The following is a 24,584-nucleotide window of genomic DNA, read 5'->3' as shown; positions in this document are numbered from 1 at the left end:
AGAACAGCTCAAATAAGCAAAGAGAAATGGCAGTCCATCATTACTTTAAGACATGAATGTCAGTCAATGCGGAACATTTCAAGAACTGCAGTTGCAAAAACCATCAAGCGCTATGATGAAACTGGCTCTCACGAGGACCGCCACAGGAAAGAAAGACCTAGAGTTACCTCTGCTGCAGAGAATAAGTTCATTCGAGTTAACTGCACCTCAGATTGCAGCCCTAATAAATGCTTCACAGAGTTAATATATCACACACATCTCAACATCAAATGTTCAGAGGAGACTCCTGTGAATTAAGCCTTCATGGTCAAATTTCTGCAAAGAAATCACTACTAAAGGACACCAATAATAAGAAGGGACTTGCTTGGGCAAAGAAACACGAGCAATGGTGGAAATGTGTTTTTTGGTCTGATGAGTCCAAATTTGAGGTTTTTAGTTCCAACTGCCGTGTCTTTGTGAGACGCAGAGTAGGTGAACGGATTATCTCCGCATGCGTGCTTCCAACCGTGAAGCATGGAGGAGGAGGTGTGATGGTGTGGGGGGTGCTTTGCTAGTGACACTGTCAGTGATTTATTTAGAATTCAAGGCACACTTAACCAGCATGCCTACCACAGCATTCTGCAGTGATACGCCATCCCATCTGGTTTGCGCTTAGTGGGACTTTCATTTGTTTTTCAACAGGACAATGACCCAAAACCCACCTCCAGGATGTGTAAGGGCTATTTGACCAAGAAGGAGAGTGATGGAGTGCTGCATCAGATGACCTGGCCTCTACAATCATCTGACCTCAACCCAATTGAGATGGTTTGGGATGAGTTGGACCGCAGAGTGAAGGATAAGCAGCCAACAAGAGCTCAGCATATGTGGGAACTCCTTCAAGACTGTTGGAAAAGCATTCCTCATGAAGCTGGTTGAGAGAATGCCAAGAGTGTGCAAAGCTGTCATCAAGGCAACGGGTGGCTACTATGAATAATCTCAATATAAAATATATTTTGATTTGTTTAAAACTTTTTTTGTTACTACATGATTCCATATGTGTTATTTCATAGTTTTGATGTGTTCACTATTATTCTACAATGTAGAAATGTTTTAAAATAAAGAAAAACCCTTGAATGAGTAGGTGTGTTCAATCTTATGACTGGCACTGTATGTAAATGTGATATTTCTGTTTTGTATTTTTTATAAATGTACAAACATTTCTAAAAAACTGTTTTTCCTTTGTCATTATGGGGTATTGTGTGTAGATGGAGGGGGGGAAAATATTTAATCAATTTTAGAATAAGGCTGTAATGTACCAAAATCTGGAAAAAGTCAAGGGGTCTGAATACCCCAAATGCACTGTAATTTCTCTGAACAGACATTGATGAACAGAAGCACAGCTGTATACAAATACACTTGCAGAGCATTCTATCTGTCTCTCTCTCTCTACAGTTGCACGCATGTGTGCACACAGACATACTGTGAACAAGTCCTATTAATATTCCTCATAATAAAATCATTAAAGCTCAGATAAATCTTTACAGTGAGCATGATATTACATAACAGGCATAATTCAATTCAGCCTTTTAAAAATGATGCTCCAACAACCTACAGTTAACGTGGCAATACGTAACTTTTTGGGCAACCCTACCAAATTCACATAAAAATGTGAGTTATAGATCTATCATTCTACTTGAAAGCTAGTCTAGGACTGGTAGATATGTTCTATGTGCATTATTTATTTGCTTCCCATTCTTAAGTTTTGTTTTTGTGTCTTTTACTTTCAGTTTTGTACGCCAGCTTCAAACAGCTGAAACAACAATATTTTTGGTTATGGAAAATATATTTTATAGTGGTTTAGATGGTGCAATGATTCTCTACACTATACTATCTTATTTTGTCACAAAATCTGAAATTAGTCAAACTATTAGAGTTTTAGCAACCAGGAAATGGTGGAGCGATTTCTGCATAGTGCAACTTTTAATACTACGCTAAGACAAAAAAGAGACAATTCATTTTTTCAATTTGCTCAACCTATAACCCAAGACACAGATTTCTCTTTCACAGCAGCAGCTCTCGGGTTTATGGGTGTGTTATGATGGAGACAGTAGCACAGTGTAACGGCTGTCGTCGCAAGAAAACCAAGATGCAGCGGAGGTTGTGGATTCATTAGAAATATTTTATAAAATGAACCACTATAAACAAAACATCAAAAAGCAACGATAGCTAACAGTCCTGTCTGGTCAAAAACGAACGAGACAGAAAACAATCCCCCACAAAACCCAAAGGAAAAACATGCTCCTTATGTGTGACTCCCAATCAACAACAACGAACTTCAGCTGTGCCTGATTGGGAGCCACACACGGCCCAAAACAAAGAAATACAAAAAACCTAGAAAAAGAACATAGAACGCCCACCCAATGTAACACCCTGGCCTAACCAAAATAAAGAACAAAAACCCCTCTCTATGGCCAGGGTGTTACACACAGATAATGAATGCTACAGTAGGCAGCTCTTCCAGATTCCTGGAGAGATGGTAGTCATATATCCCTTGGGTGAATATGGAAGCTGGTGGAGGCCAGTGGCAGCTGGACACAGGGAGGGTATGGTGATGATGAAGACCATGCTCTCAGCTCTTGAACCCTTGCCCATTCTCTACTTATCGACTGTGCTCTACACACATATGTTACAACATGAGTTCATGTCAGGAGATGTTAGAGGAGCGCCATCCCACAGCCTACAGTATAGTCAGGGCAAACAGAGGAAGATGCTGAAAGGCCATCAGTAGGAACATGGTGCAGGAGAGGAGGAAATGTGTGGTTGGGTGTGAACGTGACATGCAAAGGCAGCGTTGTGATCTGAAAGGAAGGTTGAGCCTCAGAGTGGACTGGGAATTAGATGTTCTGAGAGACAGGGCAGGCATGAATTTGCTTGAATCGAATCAAACTGTATTTGTCACATGCTTCGTATACAACAGGTGTAGATTAACAGTGAAATGCTTACTTAAGGGCCCTTCCCAATAGCACAAAAAAATGGAAATAGTAGATTTAAAAAAAATAATAATAACACCAGGAATAAATACACAATGAGTAACGATACCGTGGCTATATACGCAGGGTACCAGTACCAAGTTGATGTGCAAGGGTACAAAGTTGTTGAGGTAGATTACATTTACATTTACATTTAAGTCATTTAGCAGACGCTCTTATCCAGAGCGACTTACAAAATGGTGCATTCACCTTATGATATCCAGTGGAACAACCACTTTACAATAGTGCATCTAAATCTTTTAAGGGGGGGGGGTTAGAAGGATTACTTTATCCTATCCTAGGTATTCCTTAAAGAGGTGGGGTTTCAGGTGTCTCCGGAAGGTGGTGATTGACTCCGCTGTCCTGGCGTCGTGAGGGAGCTTGTTCCACCATTGGGGTGCCAGAGCAGCGAACAGTTTTGACTGGGCTGAGCGGAACTGTGCTTCCTCAGAGGTAGGGGGGCGAGCAGGCCAGTGGTGGATGAACGCAGTGCCCTTGTTTGGGTGTAGGGCCTGATCAGAGCCTGAAGGTATGGAGGTGCCGTTCCCTTCACAGCTCCGTAGGCAATCACCATGGTCTTGTAGCGGATGCGAGCTTCAACTGGAAGCCAGTGGAGAGAGCGGAGGAGCGGGGTGACGTGAGAGAACTTGGGAAGGTTGAACACCAGACGGGCTGCGGCGTTCTGGATGAGTTGTAGGGGTTTAATGGCACAGGCAGGGAGCCCAGCCAACAGCGAGTTGCAGTAATCCAGACGGGAGATGACAAGTGCCTGGATTAGGACCTGCGCCGCTTCCTGTGTGAGGCAGGGTCGTAGATATGGACAGGATAAATAATAAACAGTAACAGCAGTGTAAGTGATGAGTCAAAAGGGATTATTGCAAAAAGGGTCAATGCAGATATCCCTGGTGGCAATTGGTTAATTATTTAACTAACTATTTAGCGGTCTTATAGCTTGAGGGTAGAAGCTATTCAGGGTCCTGTTGGTTCCAGACTTGGTGCATCAGTCTATGACTTCGGTGGCTGGAGTCTTTGAAAATGTTTAGGGTCTTCCTCTGACACCTCTTGATATCGAGGTTCTGGATGGCAGGGAGCTTGGCCCCAGTGATGTACTGGGCCATACGCACTACCCTCTGTAGCGCCTTGCGGTCAGATGCCAAGCAGTGCCATACCAAGTGAGGATGTAGCTAGTCAAAATGCTCTCAATGGTGCAGCTGTAGAAATGTTTGAGGATCTGAGGGCCCATGACACATTTTTTCCAGCTCCTGAGGGGTAAGAGGCATTGTCATGCTTTCTTCGTGACTGTGTTGATGTGTGTGGACCATGATAGTTCCTTAGTGATGTGAACACCGATGAACTTAAAGCTCTCAACCTGTTCCACAACAGCCCTGTCGATGGGGATGGGGGCATGCTTGGCCCTCCGTTTCCCGTAGTCCACGATCAGCTCCTTTGTCTTGTTGACATTGAGGGAGAGGTTGTTGTCCTGGCACAACACTTCCAGATCTCTGACCTCCTCTCTGAAAGCTGCATCATTGTCGTCAGTGATCAAACCTACCACCCTTGTGTCGTCTGCAAAGTTAATGATGGTGTTGGAGTCGTGCGCGGCCGCGCAGTCATGGGTGAACAGGGAGTACAGGAAGGGACTAAGCATGCACCCCTGAGGGGGCCCTATGCTGAGGGTCAGTGTGGTGGATGTGTTGTTGCCTACCCTCACCACCTGGGGGCGGCCCGTCAGGAAGTCCAGGATCCAGTTGCTGTGGGAGGTGTTTAATCCCAGGGTCCTTAGTTTAGTGATGAGCTTGGAGGGCACAATGGTGTTGAACGCTGAGCTGTAGTCAATGAACAGCATTCTCATGTAGGTGTTCCTTTTTCTCGAGGTGGGAAAGGGCAGTGTGGAGTGCAATAGAGATTGCGTCCTCTGTGGATCTGTTGGGGCGGTATGTGAATTGGAGTGCTTCCAGGGTGTCTGGGCTGATGGTGTTGATGTGAGCCATGACCAGCATTTTCATGGCTACAGATGTGAGTGCTACGGAGTGATAGTCATTTAGACAGGTTACCTTGGCGTTCTTGGGCACAGGGACTATGGTGGTCTGCTTGAAACATGTCAGTGAAGACACTTTCCAGCTGGTCAGCGCATGCTCTGAGTACGGGTCCTGGTAATCCGTCTGGCCCTGCGGCTTTATGAATGTTAACCTGTTTAAAGGTCTTACTCACATCGGCTACGGAGAGCGTGATCACACAGTTGTCTGGAACAGCTGGTACTCTCATGCATAGTTCAGTGTTGCTATCCTCGAAGCGTGCATAAAGTTTATTTAGCTCGTTTGGTAGGCTTGCGTCACTGGACAGCTTGCGGCTGGGTTTCCCTTTGTAATCCGTGATAGTTTGCAAGCCCTGCCACATCCAATGAACGTCAGAGCTGGTGTAGTAGGATTCTATCTTGGTCCTTTATTGACACTTTGCCTGTTTGATAGTTCGTCGAAGGGCGTAGCGGGATGTCATATAAGCGTCCGGATTAGTGTCCTGCTCATTGAAAGCGACAACTCTAAGCCTTTAGCTCTGTGCGGATGTTGCCTGTAATCCATGGCTTCTGGTTGGGATATGTACCACATGAGGCTGCTGAGGGGAGGATGGCTCATAATAATGGCAGGAATGGAGTGAATGGAATGGTTTCAAACACATGGAAACATCCTGTGATATGTACGTACAGTCACTGTGGGGACAATGTTGTTGATGCACTTATTAATGAAGCTGGTGACTGATGTGGTAAACTCCTCAATGCCATCGGATGAATCCCGGAACATATTCCAGTCTATGCTAGTGAAACAGTCCTGTAACTTAGCATCCGCTTCATCAGACCACTTCTGTATTGAGCGAGTCAATGGTACTTCCTGTTTGAGCTTTTGTTTTTATGCAGGAATCAGGAGGATAGAGTTATTGTCAGATTTGCCAAACCGAGGGTGAGATCGATCTCTGTATGCGTCTCTGTGTGTGGACTAAAGGGGATCTAGAGTTTTTTTGCCTCTAGTTGCACAGGTGACATGCTGGTAAAAAATAATGTAAAACGGATTTGTAAAACTGATTTTTCTGCATTAAATTCACCAGCCACTAGGAGCGCCGCCTCTGGGTGAGCATTTTCTTGTTTGCTTATAGCCCTATATAGCATGTTGAGTGCTGTCTTAGTGCCAGCATCGGTTTGTGGTGGTAAATAGACAGCTACAAAAAATATAGATGAAAACTCTCTTGGTAAATAGTGTGGTCTACAGCTTATCATGAGGTATTCTAACTCAAGTGAGAAGAACCTCGAGACTTCCTTATATTAGAAATCATGATCCAGTTATTTTTAACAAAGAGACACACACCACCTCATCTGAGCTTCTCCGACACAGCCGTTCTGTCCAGCCGATGTATAGAAAAATCAGCTAGATTTATATTTACCATGTCCTTGTTCAGTCACGACTCGGAGAAACATAGAATATTACAGTTCTTCAGAGCATTTTGTTAAGATAGTCTCAAACAGAGCTCATCCAGTTTATCCTCCCGTGACTGCAAGTTTGCCAATAGAACGGTGGGTAGAGGCGATTTATCCACTCTCCAACATAGTCTTATCAGGTATCCCGCACCCCGGACTCTATAGCGTCATCTCCTTCTTCGAGTGTCGGGGATTTGGGCCTGGTTGCAACAATCAATATGTCTTTCGCCTCTGACTCATTGAAGTAGAGGTCCTCATCCAAATGGAGGTTAGGGATAGCTGTTCTGATGTCCAGAAGCTATTTTCGGTCATAGGAAATGATGGTGGAACCATCATGACAAAAAAAGTTAAGATCAGTGCAAAAAAATACACAAAATAGAACAATTGGTCATGAACCCGTAAAAAGGGTGTCATTCCCTCCAGCGCCATTATTTGTGTGCTTTTGCAAGATGTGTTTGATTGTGATCAAATCAATTTCAATGCAGGGCATGTCAGTTTTACTCCTGATAGATCCATTTCAACCTACAACATCAACCAAAATCAGTCAAGGCCTACTGGTAGGCCTAGTCACTTCATACTATGATTTTTCAGATAAATATCTTAATAGTAGGCACAGGCCTATCTTTACAGTATATTTACAGTTGAAATGCATATACTGACAAATATGGGAAATCTGCAACACTCACATTTAGATTGTAATTTAATGTGATCACTCATTTTGGGCTGCCATATCTTTTTACTTTACCTCTTGCCTTCCCTTGTAGGATAACGCCGTCCATTTTGATGATCTGGGGTCAGTTTTACTTTATAATACCTAAAGGATGTATGAGAGGAAGCTGATCCTAGATCCGTAGCGCTCGAGACCAGGGATCTCGCGTTGCTAGCCTTTTTTCCTCTACCACAGCCATCACCACCAGGGCTACTACCAAAGATGGTGGATAAATGAAGATAGTTCACTCAAGCTGTTTACCATTGAAAAATATTGTCAGTTCTCTGTTCCCAAAGACACCAAGCGCGACAGCAGCTGGCTGTTCTGTGTAGTTGAAGGTAATTTAACCAGAAAAAATAAGGGAGTGGGGTGTCTCGCTTCCTCTTCCGTCTCTGCTACTACCGCTCTCCTCCGCCTTCTCCCCTGGTTAATGCTAACATAGATCCTTGGGACGTCCCTTCCCTAAGCCCTGAACCCTAACCCTGACTTTAACCCATACCCTTACCCTCATCTTGACCATAACCCTGACCTAACTCTAAACTTAACCTTAACCCCTACCTTAACCGTTTTAAATGTAAACTTCAATTGGGTGACGTCAGAGTTCAGAGTCCTCCCAAGGATCCCATTTAGACGTCTTAGTTTTTTAGTATCTCCCTTTGCGTTTACGAGATCTCCCCCCGAATCCTGAGCGAGGCAGTCACCGAAACGAGAGGCGATACCCTCCTGCACAACATGGCTACAATTGTAACCTCGACCAGATTTACAGACGAATATCAGCTGTACGAAGAGCTCGGAAAGTAAGCGACATTAACATTATATAGTCCTATTTTACATTTTCCTGTACTGCTTTGTAGACTATCATTGTGCGTGTCTAGTCCACTGTTGACAAGACAGGTTGTAAAAAACAGGGAAGGCACCCCCCACGGTCGTTAATTAAGCCCGTTTTATAGTCGAACAACATTATATTAGAATACATCTCGAGCTAGTACCGAATGGCTTGAGCATGCATGCGATTTGTACGGAACTTACCCTGGCTGTGTGTTATAGATATGTAGCGGATTATATATATATATATATATATATATATATATATATATATATGTATAGTGTTGATTTATTTTAAGGCAGGACTTTCTCATATAAGTCATTTTAAAGCCCCCCGAACCCACCCCTCGTATCTATTTATTATAATTTCACTTTTCAGTATTATTTTGTAATTGGTAGTGAGCCACGCAGGAAGGAATGCTGCACTACTTGTGTAACGATATACAGCTATAACTATGTCATCCACATCGAAAATGTATCCACTGTGTTTCATTCTGTGCATTGTAACAAATAATTGCTACACACAAACCACCAAGTAGACAAATACGGTGTAACCCGTCTGCGTTATTTTTTGCAGTTAGCAGTGGCAATGGTGTACGTCCAACCATCTATAAACATTTTTTTCCGGTTTCAAGTATGCATGATGACATCATAATATAGACAGACCTATGATAGGCTTACTACACAATTCAGATAGCCTACAGTAGACTTTTCGTTATTGTCTCATGCTTTGGTTTATTTAAGCAATAACGCACGAGGGGTTGTGGTATATGGCCAATATACCACTGCTCAGAGCAACGTGGAGTGCCTGGATACAGCCCATAGCCGTGGTATATTGGCCATATACCACAAACTCCAGATGCCTTTCGCTACATGCACTATAACATCTGCTGAACACGTGTATGTGACCAATACAATTTTATTTGGTTTGATTTGATTTGCTATTATAAACTGGTTACCAACGTAATTAGAGCAGTAAAAATACATGTTTTGTCATACCCGTGGTATACAGTCTGATATACCACGGTTGTCAGTCAATCAGCATTCAGGGCTCGAACCACCCAGTTTATAATCTCAGATAGCTCACGTTTCTTTGCACAGTAGTTCCTGTGTAGGCTTATGACTCGGCCCATCCACATTACAATTTGCTCTGAGCTGACTTTCACGCACAAGCAGCAAGTGAGGGCTTCCGCGTGGCGCAGCGGTCTAAGGCACTACATCTCAGTGTTAGAGGTGTCACTACAGACCCTGGTTCGATTCCAGGCTGTATCACAACTGGCCGTGATTGGGAGTCCCATAGGGCGGCACATAATTGGCCAGCATCGCCCGGGTTAGGATTTGACCGGGGTTTGGCCGGGGTAGACCGTCATCGTAAATATCAATGTGTCCTAATAAACCGGAAATTAGTTACCTTTGGTTTGTTCAGCCATTCCTATGGGGAGAGAATTGGGTTTCGTGATAAACAATGAAAATAACCTCTGAGGTTAACACAGGTTTAGAAGGCTTCAAAATTCACAAAAAGTGACAGCTGATTAAGATTATCTCAGAACAAAACGTATACAATCTCCTAAACCTGTGTTTACCACAGACCTTATTTTCAGTGTTTATCCCAAAAAAACTACAAAACCCCATTAGTTTCTCCATAGGCTTTGGCCAATGAGCCATGGCGGAGTGAGTGCCTACAAAAATACGGCATTACTACTGCTCTCTATCACATGACACATCATTTTATTATCACATGCCAAACAACAGTTATCATCATGCACTGCTTTGCACTGCCTTTTTGCACCTGTGTACCACAGCGACGGGTTATTTAGCTCTACTACTGTATATTAGTTGTAACCTATTCATATTGCAACGTTTCTAATTTAAAACATGTAGGGGAGAGTGGGGTCAATTGTAACACTATTTTTACTTTCTACCATTTTCTTTATTTCTCAGAGATGGATTAAACTAGACACAGTACTGATTTTGGTGGGTTGTGTTTTGTTTGCGGTAGTGAGAGTTGTGACTTGAGCTCATGTAGCTGTTTTGTTTATTAATTTGTCTCACTACAGGGGCGCCTTCTCCGTTGTCCGGCGATGCGTTAAAAAGTCCAACGGCCAGGAATTTGCTGCTAAAATAATCAACACGAAAAAACTCTCAGCAAGAGGTAAGACAAAGGGGAAATATTACACCACTTACTATGTTGAGTGCATTGATGCCTGTGGCATTGTTTTGACTAATCAGATATAGTCCAATAGGAGATCGACACTGGAGGTAGTTTTCTCATTGTTAGTTTATTCAATTACCCGTGTGCACATGAAAGCGCTTGATCCATTAAATATCTAGTTCAAGCAACATAATACAATTGCATTTTAGGTTAACATTACATACATCAACTTGTCGAAGGGTGTGTGCCAAGTTGCATAGTGTAGGTGAGTGCAGCATATTTTTGGGAGCTCCTTGTTCAATGAGATAAACAGAAGCATTCATCTCATGATGTTCCAGTCCAGCAGGACATATTGTTGCTGTGCCTGCCTACCCGTGACACTGTAGCTCAGAAACCAAGTGTGTTTGTGAATATAGACTTCCAGAGGCCTTTTAGAAGCATCTGGATCACCTTTGTGTTGTTTAGTCATAGCTGAAGTCACATTTCTACTCTTTGCTGCTCATGTTTTCTTCACAGAAATCTGGACCATACATAAATGAATAAGTGACCTTTAAGAGGCCTCACCTCTTATCACAAAATGATTTAGTCAAGGAACGGGATAATTGAATCCATAATGGAGGGTTGACTGTAAATTCATGTCGTTATGCAATTTTGGTGAATCTCAGTTTACGTTACGCCTCTCACAATATCCCCCCCCCCCCTTCCACCTTGTGAGATCTCCTGATCAGAGACATGGAGTCCAGTCAGAAAAACACGTCCTCTTGGCCGGAGGAGACTGTCACATCTGCTCTAATCAAGCCTTGGCCAGGAGGACTGCATGGAGATACGTCAGACGTGGCCAATCTGCCGCTGCTACAGCAGCAGAGACAAAAGGCTATGGATCTATTTCGGGACACTACTGATACTTGTGCGTTTGGGTATCGAGTGGGCCCATCTCTTGTTTGCGCCTGACATTGTGATGGAGATGTTAATTCGATTTTTTTGGCCGTTCTGTCTATGTCACTGCGCGCGTTAGTGCATAAATTGCAATGACTAAGGGCACTGAAACTTCAAGTAACTACGCCATGCTTGTTAGACTGTAATTACGCTGCAATTCCATGTTTGCGTCATCAATTTTTCGGGGGCATTGTTGTCGAAGCCCTTGCTTGCGTCAGGCCCGGCTGCCAGTAAATTACTCCAAGAACAAATCTTCCTGAAGCACAGTCTTACTGTAGCTCTGCCGACTGGGTATTGACCTATTAAACCAAGCAGTCTTCAACTGCAAGTCTTAACAGTATCTCAACAGTGGCCACACTGTTGCAGATAATGGCCTCCCTGCCATGTCTTGAGAAGGCTTTAGCTGTGGCGATGGAGAGGGAGTGGAGGTTGTTTGATTATTATGAGAATTACAGAGGCCAGGTCTGGGTGTCAGATTGTGCTGTCCTCTGGGGATGCCAGCTGAATTACAATCAGCCCCAGTTTCCCCTCTGCCCCCCTCTGCAACGGTCTCAACGGATAGGCCAGTAAACAAAGAATTTCTTTAAAATTGCCTTGAAAAAACAACAACTAGTAATTAGACCTGCTGTGTTTCAGCTGCGTCTGGCAGAGATCCCGTCAAGTAACCTGGCAACTGGGTTCTTGAAACTGTTCATCACGTTGAATAGCACAGAATGAGAGGAACGCTCCAGTCCTATTGAGCTGAATAAAGGAGAAGAGAGGAGGGCCAAGTTAAGCCAGATCCCCTTGCCCCCCTTATCTCCCTACAGCTCCTCATACCGACTGCCCCATTGTTATGTCTCTGCGTGCAGTTTGAAGGAAGTTTAAGCAAGTTTTGTGATCCATTGTTAACTAGCATTCGTGCAAATACTGGAAGTCTATGGGATCAGCTAGCTGATTGCGCTAACTCTAGCTGATCCCAGATTCTTCCAGTCATTCCGCTAACGCTAGTTAGCAATTGCTTGCGAAACTACCGTCAACTTCCCTCAAACTGCATGCAGAGACATAAAAATAGTATCCATGAGTTCATCTGATGCTGGGAAAGTAGATAAATTGTCACAATATCCCTTTAATCAGAGCTGAAGGCCCTGGACATGCCAATATGTTTTACAGAAACAGAAGCTGTAATAATTTCCCTCAGATGTACCATCCATCTAGACATGGGGCAGAGCCTCCACTGCCAGCAGTGCTTTATGTATAAAGTTAACAGGAGGAAGACGGGAACAATCTAGAGAAGACAAACAAGCTTAGGCTGCTGCTATTAGCTTACAGTGCTCAGTGTTTGTGTGTGTTTGTGTGTGTGTGTGTGGGGGGGGCATTTTTAACTATATGTGTGGGGACCAGAAGTTAGAATTAGGGTTAATGGTTAAAGGTTAGGGTTATGTTTAGGTTTTAGGTTAGGTTTTGCGGTTAAGGTTAGGGGTTAGGGAAAATAGCATTGTCAATGGGAATGTGTGTTCATTCTGTATGACTGTGTGTGTGTTCATCTTGTGTGATGTGTGTTTGTAAAAAGCAATGGCGAACAGATCTTTCGTGCGAGTTGGGAGCTTTGCCGCATTTGTGCAGATACATTGAGTGCGTGATGTGGGGTCAGATTAAATCCCGTTCTGTGTGTGTGTGTGTGTTACTGTTTATGTGAGGTCAGGGGCCAGCCGTGTATAGGTCAGTGAGTATGCCTGTGGATCTCACATGTAAAGTCTGCTGCTTACTCCATGCACCTACTGTAGGTTGGACTGCGAGGAAGCAACAGTATACCTCTCCATCAGCCATCCTCTTCCAGGCTATTTGATTGCTACGGTCTACCAGCTGCTCAAATGTCAATACTCCAAGTCTTAATCCAAACCATGTGAAGTGCGGCCCAGCCGATGAGTGTTTTAAGTGTCAGCTGAGGTGCTGGATGTCAACCCTCTCACACACACCCCTTTATACAATACTTTTTTACACAAGTACATATTGGTTGGTTTAATACACAGTGCACCCTTTGCATAATGCACTATTTCATGCCATAAACTCTCATGTCTGTAAGATTATGTCATTGTATGTTTCTTAGCCCAGTGTATCAAGGCAAGCTGAGCTGCCCAGGCCAGTAGGACTGGGTGTATATTAAATGTGGTCTGGGCTTTTGACAGTCAGTAACATCTCATCCACACACTTTCTTAAACACACACACACACACACACACTCACACACACACACACACACACACACACACACACACACACACACACACACACACACACACTAGGCTTGGTGTCATAAAAAATTCACAGTTTGTCCTATTAAAAATTCACCAGGGCAGTACTGCCACGTTTATCAGGCCTCCGCCAATCGACCTCCAGCGAGCAGCGCAGAGGAAGCCTTCCAATGCCCTGATAACAGGCCTGCCTGGGCCACGATACGGCAGCTGACCCTCTGGACACCCTCTCCTGGGGGGCTCTGACCAGTACTACAGGGGTTAACCTTCTCCTGCTCCACCGTGTGTGTGTGTGTGTGTGTGTGTGTGTGTGTGTGTGTGTGTGTGTGTGTGTGTGTGTGTGTGTGTGTGTGTGTGTGTGTGTGTGTGTGTGTGTGTGTGTGTGTGTGTGTGTGTGTGTACGTCTGCCTGCTTGCCTGTCTGTGCGACTGTGCGCGTGTGTCATTATGCCCCTTTTAAAATGTACCCTGTCACTCACAGTGTTTGTTGTGGGCTGGAGGGGCCGTGAGGGGCTGGATGGGGAATAAGAGGGGGACGGGGGGGTTAGCTAGCTGGTTGATGCTATATGCCTGGCTGGATGGGATGGAACTTAAGCGGACCCTGATCCAGAACCCTATAGTCTGAGCCTGAGCAGCCTGAGAGGCCCTGGATGGTGTCGAGGCTGATGGACTTGTGCTGCTGAATAATTGACGCTAGCACGAGGCTGTGCTGGATGGAAATGGTTTAAAGGAGAGGGCCTGTCTCTCTACCTCTTTCCATCTTTCTCTCTCTCCATTGCTCTCCCTGTCTCTCTCGCTTTCCCTCCTCCCAATCTCTCTCTCTCCCTCCCTCCCTCTTTCTCTTGCTCTCTCCCCATCTCGATCTCTCTTTCTCTCTTTCTCTCCCTCAATGTCCTCCTCTCCCAGATCAGCTGCCGTATCGTGGCCCAGGCAGGCCTGTTATCAGGGCATTGGAAGGCTTCCTCTGCGCTGCTCGCTGGAGGTCGATTGGCGGAGGCCTGATAAACGTGGCAGTACTGCCCTGGTGAATTTTTAATAGGACAAACTGTGAATTTTTTATGACACCAAGCCTAGTGTTTGTGTGTTTAAGAGAGAGTATGTGGGTGCAGGGTTTGGATCAGGGTAGATGTGGGATGAAATATCATAACATAACCATAATGCCCCCTCATACAGCCCATTCCCCTTCTTATGTTGTGGGGCATAAACACAGGCCAATTAGTGGGGAGCAAGTGTGTTTTCACTGGATGGCAGCAGTGGGGGGAGGTGTGGGTGTGTGCATGGATGTGTGTGTGTGTGTTACTAACCACTTATGTGACGATGTGTATTTCTGGGGCTTCTCTCTCACGCCTGAATGGCAAAGGCCTTTTCCCAGTCTTCTGTCCTGTTTTCTCTCTCAGTCTGTCCTTAATAGACCTTTCTCTCCCAGGCATCTTGTGTGCTGGGTGATTATTGTGATTCGAGAGATATCATTAGGTGTATGCATAAGGAAAGTCCCTATTTGCACATATTTAGCATTGTTAGGACATGGTTAGGGTTGTTACGATACCAGTATCGTTATACTCAGAGGTATCGTGGCAAGGAAACAAAACATGAAGCGGATTGAATTTCCTGAGGAAACCAGCCCTACTGTTGGAAACAAACAGCCTGATGTTGTCACCCAGAATCACATGTTTATTTTCCAAGCTATATAACTCAATATTTTACATACTGTAGGTTTTTTAAAGGACCAAAAGTGTATTGTGCAAAGCTGTCATCAAGGCAAAGGGTGGCTACTTTGAAGAATCTCAAATATGAAATATATTTTGATTTGTTTAACACTTTTTTGGTTAATACATGATTCCATATGTGTTATTTCATAGTTTTGTTGTCTTCACTAGTATTCTACAATGTAGAAAATAGTAAAAATAAAGAAGGTAGGTGTGTCCAAACTTTTGACTGGTAGTGTACATGGGCTCCGACATGATACAGGAACAATACTTTTAGTTTGAAACGATTCGGTGCGATTTGATTAGTGGAACGAATCAATGCGATTTGGTTCAATACGATTCAATGCACTAACAATTGTTGCATGAACACATTCATTTTCATTTCTAAATGAATTTCTTATATAGATGGAGCTCAGGAGCTGAGTGGCCCTGGTGTGTGTGTGTGTGTGTGTGTGTGTGTGTGTGTGTGTGTGTGTGTGTGTGTGTGTGTGTGTGTGTGTGTGTGTGTGTGTGTGTGTGTGTGTGTGTGTGTGTGTGTGATATATGAATGAATTAATGATTGATTGAATGAATGAATGAATGAATGATTCCTCCTTACTCGGTCGGGCTTCGACCACTGGTATCATATAAACACAAATACGACATGGAGAATGCATAGAATTGCAGGAAATTTGCTTAAAATGCAAAATGTGTAGAATAGGTTTAAAACGGCAACATTTTCTCTCCGCCAACAAGAGGGGTGTGAACAGTTCCGGGTCGCATGGGTTGCGAGGTGGGGGTTTGTTACTACGCCGATAAATTACATTATCCATCCGGACCTTTGCCACCTAGGAAATTTGTGTGACCGGACCTTCTCAAATAGTACTTGATGTAATTTGTGAGCTGAGCAATAGGGCAGACTGAGCATCTAAATCCTCATCACCCACTGATTAACTCTGTCATGTAGCAGATGAAAATGTTTTGCGCTAGGAGTATGTCAATATTTATCTTTCGAAATGAGATATGACATACAGTACATAGCCAATTAATATAACACAGCTTTGGATTCCACCCCCATCTCAAAAGCAAATGGTTTGACCGTTTGGAACTTCATGAAGGAGAACTGCTCTCTTCTCCCAGCTCGCAAAAATTATTGCAGTCCTAAGTGAAATTACACCTTTACCCAGTTCATGTAAAAATGACCAAATGCTGTTTAAAGCAGAACTACCAAAAATATTTTGTACAGTGAACCTGGTAATTGAAAGCCCCAATCAGCAGTTAGATGTGCAATCAGCAAGATGTTAGTTGTGTCCACTCTGGTAGCCTGTAAAACACAATTCTCTACAGCGCATTTGGTAACAATGACCCAGGAAATTACATTGGTTGTCCCGCAATTAATAAAGCCTATGATTTAATATTGCGAAAGCCATTTTACAAACATCTGAATGCTGAAGGTGCTGCGCAGATGTAGCCTGCGAATATTAGAGCAGGGTTAGGGTACACCTAGCTCTCTTTGGCGCGAACAGCTGCGTCTCCCGCTCTGTGAGCATAGTTGTTATCTGACTTGACTAGATCAATGTAACGCAGTTACATGCATAAAAGTTTGATAGGAGGAATGAGAAGACGCATCAGTTCAGTCACAACAGATACGAGGTATTTTCGGAATAAGGCAGAAAACATTTATATGAGTAAAATGCGTTAAGAGAAGCGGAGATTCGTCATTTTTGAATGGGTTTCTTACCGATGCACGCTTCATTTGGATCGGTTCGGGCTCCAGCAGACTGATGCACTCGCTTTTTAAACATTTGAACCAGGGACCGATGCATATCGGTGAATCATTTCATCCCTACAGATAACGCTATTAAAAGACTGATGTTGTCCTTCAAAATGGGCCCCCAAAAAAGAACGACGCTAATTACTTATATAAAGATAGCTTGGGAGCAAATTTGTAGCTCGCTTGTGACTGAATAAATTCTGATCATTTGGGGGACAGTGTGTCTTTCTGTTCCTCAGCATCTTTTTCAGCACAGCCAGTACTTTTCTGACTCACACATTGACCTCACAAATGAAGTGCTCATTTGTTCTGTGGTGGGGATCTTACTAGTGGCATTCCATTAGACTACATTACATTATACTCTATTATATTAGACTGGATCTGATTAATTACTTCTGCTGGAATCCTCAAATCGGCTCACTGCGATCAACTGTGTGTTTAGTGTTTTCTGTATTTGAGTCATACTGTAGTCCTGATTTGTGGGTCCTAAGCCTCGGGTTTTTGTTGCTTTTCTCCACTTGTCATTCCTCTGCTGCTGCTGCATATGGAATCTCTCTCAGCACAGAGACTGAATGCCTGAAGTTGGTATTTTCTCTCCCTTTAAAAAACTGAAATCGTGTGTCTCTCTCTCTCTCCGCCCACCCGCTTGGCTGAAACCCCAACCCCCAGAGATGAAGGAACAGAGATGTGTGTGTGGGTGTGTGTGTGTGTGTAATCCAAGGAGAATGAAAACTCCTCACGCCCAGAACTGAGAAGTGTCAAGTCATGATTACTCATAGTTAGGGGTAGGTGGCTGGACGTGGGGATGTACAGGCACTGTTCAGTCCACTTTACCCTGGATTCAGGCAGAGTGAGGAATCACCACGCACTGCAGAACTGTGTGTCCTTATTCCTGGCTTCAGTATGAAGAATTACTGGGTTTGTGTTTGCTACTTTCATTTTGCTTCCTCTGAGCGGGGTGGTCCATGACTACCCTGAAGAATCAAGGCCCTTTCTGAAAAGTGTGCTGAATTGTTGCTCTGGATGTGAAGGTGTTTGTGTGGCCTGCGTACGTGCACACACTCCCTCTCTCTTTTCCACTCTCTCCCTGCCTCTCTCTCTCTCTCTCTCTCTCTCTCTCTCTCTGTGGTTGGAAAGGGTTTCTGTGTCAAGTGTGTGTAGTGTAGTATTAGGTACCTGCGTTTCATAGTGAGCCTGCCAGACCAGGCCATGGCTGTGGATCTCCAAGCCTCTGAGGCACGTAATAGGATAATCCCAGCCGGATCGCAGAGACACGTCGTGACACCGTCAATCAACCTGTCGCCTGGCAATGATCAACCCTACTACCACTACTGTTACTGTCTACTTGACCAAGTCTGGCCTGTATTGATCTGGAACACCAGACATTATACAGAAATCACTAAATATAAACATGATAAAGTATGATTTACTATACTATACCATACTACACTACAGTACACAAGGGCTGTGTCAGCGTGTGTAAAAGAGGCGAAGTCAGGTGCGGGAGAGTAGCGTGATGTAAACAGGCGCACTTTATTAAAGTTCCAAAACGAGAGCACAACATAAATCAAATGCGCTCCAAAACACGGAACATAACAAAAGTAAAGCTCGTAAAAAGACACCACAGCAACATGAAGCAATTACACACAAAACATGATGGGAAACAGAGGGTTAAATACAAGTAGCTTAATTGGGGAAATGAAAACCAGGTGTGTAAGGAAACAAGACAAGACAAATGGATATATGAAAAATGGAGCGGCGATGGCTAGAAAGCCGGTGACGTCGATCGCCGAACGCCATCCGAACAAGGAGAGGAGCCGACTACTGTTGTACGCACCTTTTCTATTCATATGCTGTCTATACTGTCTATACACACCATCATATACAGTACATATACATTTATATTCCACATGCTGACATTGCTAGTTCTGGTATTTCTATATTTCTTCATTCCTTTCTTTTATTTTTTTTCGATTTGTGTGTATTGTTTTGTATTGTTAGGTATTACGGCACTGTTGTAGCTAGAAACAACACCTGCGATAACATCTGCAAAATATGTGTACGAGACCAATAAAATGTTATTTGATTTTGATATGGCCAAAATAACATATACCAATATTTTTCTCCTTTTTGGCAGTATGGCAGTATTTTAAGTTACTTTATGTTCCGGAATAAAACAGGTTCTAAATATGTTTATGATCGGTACTTGAATCTCAACAAATGAATTTTAAGTGTTTTTAATGGTCTTTTTCCAATTCTGAGGGTTTTATACTCTAACAACTAGTACAAAACTCACAGCGAAATAGTACAATTTGTAGAACTTTTCATTCAATTTACTGTATCAAAATATCGTTATAGACGGTATTGTGAATATCCTTACCTGTATGTGGATCCATACCGGTATACTGGTGTTCACGATATATCGCTCAGCCTTATAGTACACTACACTTTTATATACTATACACAGTCCACACTTAGTTACCCAAGATAAGTACTGTAACTATGGAGTGTTTCTGTGTTTCTTTTTTACATTCAGGGGCCTAATGACTAAACGGTTATATAAAGTGGTTTCATTGGCTGCTGTTCTGTTTGGATGGCTCAGTTTATATGGCCATTTAACAGAACAGAGCAGAGAACCATGTTTATTGGCCGGTAGTCTGCAGTGACCTGGTCTAACACTACAACTACTCCCAATGGACAGGATTACACTGTCTAACATTGTGTGCTGCTGCTGGACAATCTGCTGGTTTATTGTAGCCTTTTTCAGTCTGTCTGTGCCACCAACAAGAGTCACTAAATAGTTGAGTGAGGGATGCTTTCGTTGGTCACAATTGTTTCTCTTTGTGAGAGATAAGGCAGGGCCCTATTGGGTAATGTGGGGGTGTAATCCTCAACAGTTTATAATCGTTCTCTAAATGTTTGTCTATTCTCTCTCTTTATAAGTCTGTCTTTATCCTCTTGAGACTGTATAACATGCAAATACACACACACACACACCCTTCTCTGGTGCTCCTCTGAGTAAATATTGATGGACCTTTTGTCATAATAATCTATGTGTATGCTGTCGCTCCTGTCCCTCACTGACAGCTGCAGTATTTCTTAAGAGGATGTCTGCCCCTCGTGTGCACAAGATAAATGTAGGCACTTTAGTGTCTTGGCCAGTGGCCCTAGATGCCCCAGTGGCCCTAGATGCCCCACAAAGCATGCAGAGTCTTGCTTCATGGCCCAGTGTTGGAATGGCCTTGTCCTTCGTTAGAACCTAAAAGCACTGTTAAATCTCAGAGCTGTTATTTACCACCTGCCTCAGACCACTCGTAGTACAGCTAAGTGCGTCGTTAGATTCGTTTTTTTCCCCTACCGCGCCACTTTATACACAGAATATCTCTGCTAAACATGGCGTCAAGATGTTTGTCTGTCTCTCTGTGACCGCCGATAACTTCACAAGGAAGTTGACTACAAATACAAAGTTGCTAATGACTGCAATGGTTATAAACAAGCAAAGGATAAAAATTTAAACTGAGATGACTGCATTAAAATATAAATTGCCTATCTACAGTATAGGCTACATAAGCTTCTATATTTCAATGATTTTGACTTCAATTTCATGTTCATTCAATTGAGTTTTATTTGGTTATTTGGCTAATGTCAAATTTTTGCCTCAACATATTTAGTTATGTGTAGCCTAACGTGCGCAATGATGTGCTAAAGCTCCATTTTGTGCATTTTAATAGACCCTTTTCCAGTACACGAAACATTGACGTAATGCACAGATGCACGTGACTCTTGGCGGCTGTTAGAAAGCCGTCACCATCTGCGCCCATTCAACATAGCGTTTTTATAACTTCTAAACAAAATAACTTTTTGGGGTTCTCATAAGCTTACAATGATGTTTTGATTCTTGCTTGAACAGTCGCTAAGATTGTATTTGGTTGTGATCTTTGCAAAAACTATTTTGGATGCAGCAGTTGTTAGCTGGAAGGCTAACGCTCATTGAGATAGGCTGTAGCAAAAGCTAGCCAAAGATCCATTTTACTGGTTGAAGTTGAAGTGTTTTTTTAAAGTATAATGCAGTTGATTTGCTATGATGACATTATATTAAGCAGGACATTCATACGAGCCTTCAAATCCAATTATAATAGTGTGAAATGCACTCATAAGCAACATGTAAATAGAGGCTTTTTTTGCTGGCGTTCTACAAGAACTCCCCCTTGTTCTGTCACCAAATTGCGCGCATCACCCTCATGCGGTAATGTTTGTAAACACAGAAACGGGTCTATAGGGTAAGCGTTAGAATAAGCCACCTCAATATTTGCTGCCGTAGGTGATAATATCTCTCTACGAGCTGATCCGTCGTCAGATCGTGGAATAATTCGAATGTTATGGAGAAATGGAGAAAGCTGACCCGCAAACTGTGTAGTCATCAACTCAGTCACTGACGGGTAGCCATCGCAGCTTAGACCACCTCAGACAAGAGTCAAACAGAGACCAAACCCTTCATTTAAAAGTGCTTGGTTAGATGGTGGTGTATAGGAAGTTATTGTCTGTCAGTAATGAGTAGAACACAAGTTTGCTCGCACTGTACGGCAACAAAGGCAGAGTAGGGTCACTCGGGGGGTAATGAATGGTGATTAGGTTGATCGTGACCATGAGCTAATGATGTTATATTTGCACAAACCTGGATAGTACACGTGTGTCTTGACACTACACCATAATCATGTGTGTGACATGTTAACCCTGGAGGTATTGCAACAGTAAATAGTTGTCTCGGTGAACAAAATACTTGTTCAACTTGTCTCTCTACAATACTTCTCTGTTGCGTGAGAAGTCACAACCCTAGTTTTGGCGACAACTATTTTTTCAGTTTGAAGAGCGTTTTAATTAAGCGGCCTTCGCGCTGACCCTAGTCCACCTCTCCCAGTTCACCCTTGACCTCAAACTGGAAGCTCCTAACTGGCTGAGTGAGGCTGTGGAATACCATTGTTGTAACCCAGCAGCCTATTTATTCTGTGCTGTGTAGGATGTTTGATGTTTGTGTACATCCCTATCAGTGCTAGTGGCCTCATTCAGCCACACTAATTGTGCACACCCTGTTGACAAGGTTGCGTCTCACTTGGTTGCCCGTGATGTGAGCGGCGCTGCATACATACATCTAGTGAATGTAGCGTTACCGTCTCTGAAGGGAGGTTGAAAGGGAGAGGAGGTGAGGTGAGGAGCATACACTTTAACATGTAATCCTCTAAAACAGCTGGAGCTCTCTGTCTCTCTGGTAGCAATATATGCCAACCATGCACACACTCACACACACAATGCACACGTATGCCAACACAGGTGCCAACACACTGCCTATATTCATATCCGTATCCATGTTTCTATAAATAGTGTGTGGCATTAAATAAGAATTTGTTCTTAACTGACTTGCCTAGTTAAATAAAGGTTAAATAAAAAAGAATTGGAATGAACATTTTAAAATGGTTTGAAACATAAATAAAAATGTTTTTTTTATGCAGTTCCACATGTGTACTTAGAGGAATATATGCAAATTCGCCCATAACTCCAACAATACAACGAAATAAGCCTAGGGCTAGTCATCCTTTAAGCAGGGCTCACACAGACATTGGCAAGTCAAATTGAAGGACTTTCAGGGACACTTTCAAGCACTTAATTGTAATTTTCAATGTCATACATTTGTATAATTTATATAATTGTAGATATAGGGTCTAATATAGAACCCTCCTACCCAAAAAGCATGCAAAAAGTGTAAAAACAAAAAAGTATGCCATTACCCCTTTAAGAATAATACATGTTTTAGACCATCCAATGCATTGATATTCAAATGATTATTACATTCTAAAATATATGAGAATAATGTGGACTTGCTTGGCTAAATAGATTGGATGCATGCATGCCGATTTTTCTGTAGGCTATGAGGCCGACGCGAGCACACATAATAAAGCCAGGAATAACGCTAGCATTAATCTCACCATTTAAATCTCACCATCGGTGGTTTTTATAATGAGAAAGCAACCAAAAAACAGTTCCTTTTGAAATGGAAGGATTTGTATGGAAAGCCAGCATTAGATGTTGTCGTACTCATAATAACCACACATGGGTTTTACTGCAACAGAGCACAACACCCATCAATTGAGGCGATGGGAAACAAACGAAAGTGGCCACATCTCTCACAAAAACGGATCAAAAAAGAAATCCCAGATAATTATAAGGGAGCAGGAGAACTTATAAATTGGCTACAATAATTACAAGGACTTTTCAAGCACCAAATTGAGGAAATGTCTGATATTCAAGGTAGGCCTATTCCAGCACTTACATTTCTGAGCTCCAAATTCAAGTTCAAGTTGGCTACTTCAAACCCCTTGTATTGTTTAAAATTGTAGGTGTAACATGAAACAAATGTATTTGTCATGTTATTTCATTACCAGATCATATGGTGAAGAAGCCCACTAGGCTATGTCATTTGTTGTCATTATATCCAGAGTAATTCATAGGAACAATTGCGCACAGTAGGCTCTGTCCAGTCCGAGGCACAAAAACATATGAAAACATGAACTCATACCTTGATGCTTTCTCTGTTAAATCTAAGGAGACCCTGCTGTAAGTATGGCAGACAACAACAGATGATCAACCTCAGTTCTCTGGGGATATTAGATCCAACGTGGATTCAGGCACAGCTGTCTTCACCGGCGTAACCAATGAGACACCAACATATTCTGGACATTCCTAACAAACACCTTTTTTTCCCCAGCACTTGGGGTGTTTTTGTATGGCATGCTCTCTCGCAGTAGCTAGTCGTCACTTGACTGTCATTCAGAAAATTCCTTCCTGGATCAGATGATGATGTGTGAAAATATCACGCCGTAATTTAACAGCTCGACACCAAATGCGCATCCAACAGGTATCATGCATAATTATCAAAGAACCACATTGATGACAGTTTCGATTGAAGTTTTAGGTATCACGGTGAGGTGACTCTTTTCTGTTTGAAGCATTCGATTTTGCAATCACACACATTTTGGGGGATTGGTTTGCCCATGGAAACTGTTTTCACCCTTTAACATAAGGAGACACGAAATGCTATGTAGTTACACTGCATTTCTGAGCTCTATTCAAAAACGGTCTGACAGCTAGATCCCGGATTCTTACAGGGTTCTGGCACCTACTACCGTACCCCTGTTCAAAGGCACTTAAATATCTTGTCTTGCCAATTCACCCTCTGAATGGCACACATACACAATCCATGTCTCAATTGTCTCGAGGCTTAAAAATCCTCCGTTAACCTGTCTCCTCCCCTTCATCTACACTGATTGAAGCGGATTTAACAAGTGAAATCAATACAGGATCATAGCTTTCACCTGGATTCACCTGGTCAGTCTATGTCATGGAAAGAGCAGGTGTTCATTATGTTTTGTATACTCAGTGTACATAATATACACATACATACATGAAGCTTGATTTGTGTCTGACCAGTTTTCACCCATATAATGATTTCCGAGATGAAGTGGAGAGGATTTCAGCAGTCTGGCTGCTGGGCTGTGAGGGTGGAGGTGCGACAGGGCTGGCATGGGTGGGCTTTGGTGTGGGCGGTGGTTGGGGGTGAAGGAGCCAGGGTTGTGAGGGATAATGTTGTCATGTATTTATCTAGCTTGTGTGCGTGTGTGTGTGTGTGTATGCATGCAAATACCAGCATTGTGTGTTTGTATGTGTGATTGTAAATGTTAGTGGATGCACCCGCAGGGGAAGGATGGATGATTCATAATTCATGCAGGTTAGGGAGTGGAAATG

At 43.0% G+C, this 24,584-nt stretch overlaps 1 protein-coding gene across 26 annotated transcripts in view; it reads left to right on the top strand.

Moving 5' to 3' along the window:
• The first annotated feature begins 7,651 nt into the window (after positions 1 to 7,651).
• The window catches only part of LOC106576966 (calcium/calmodulin-dependent protein kinase type II subunit gamma), a 114,535-nt gene continuing 97,602 nt past the window's right edge, over positions 7,652 to 24,584 (top strand). For 5 of the 26 annotated variants that reach the window (XM_045700804.1, XM_045700796.1, XM_045700801.1 and 2 more), the window contains exons 1-2: positions 7,656 to 7,980; positions 10,066 to 10,160. In XM_045700804.1, the coding sequence (XP_045556760.1) occupies positions 7,916 to 7,980; positions 10,066 to 10,160 (160 nt within the window). In that variant the 5' untranslated portion in view covers positions 7,656 to 7,915. Of the gene's footprint in view, positions 7,981 to 10,065; positions 10,161 to 24,584 lie in introns of all 26 variants that reach the window. The other 21 variants (XM_045700803.1, XM_045700799.1, XM_045700802.1 and 18 more) reach the window with 13 other exon arrangements.

The sequence above is a fragment of the Salmo salar genome, chromosome ssa18 (genome assembly GCF_905237065.1).
Source record: "Salmo salar chromosome ssa18, Ssal_v3.1, whole genome shotgun sequence".
Lineage (NCBI taxonomy): Eukaryota > Metazoa > Chordata > Actinopteri > Salmoniformes > Salmonidae > Salmo > Salmo salar.
This window is presented reverse-complemented; position numbering and strand designations above follow the sequence as displayed.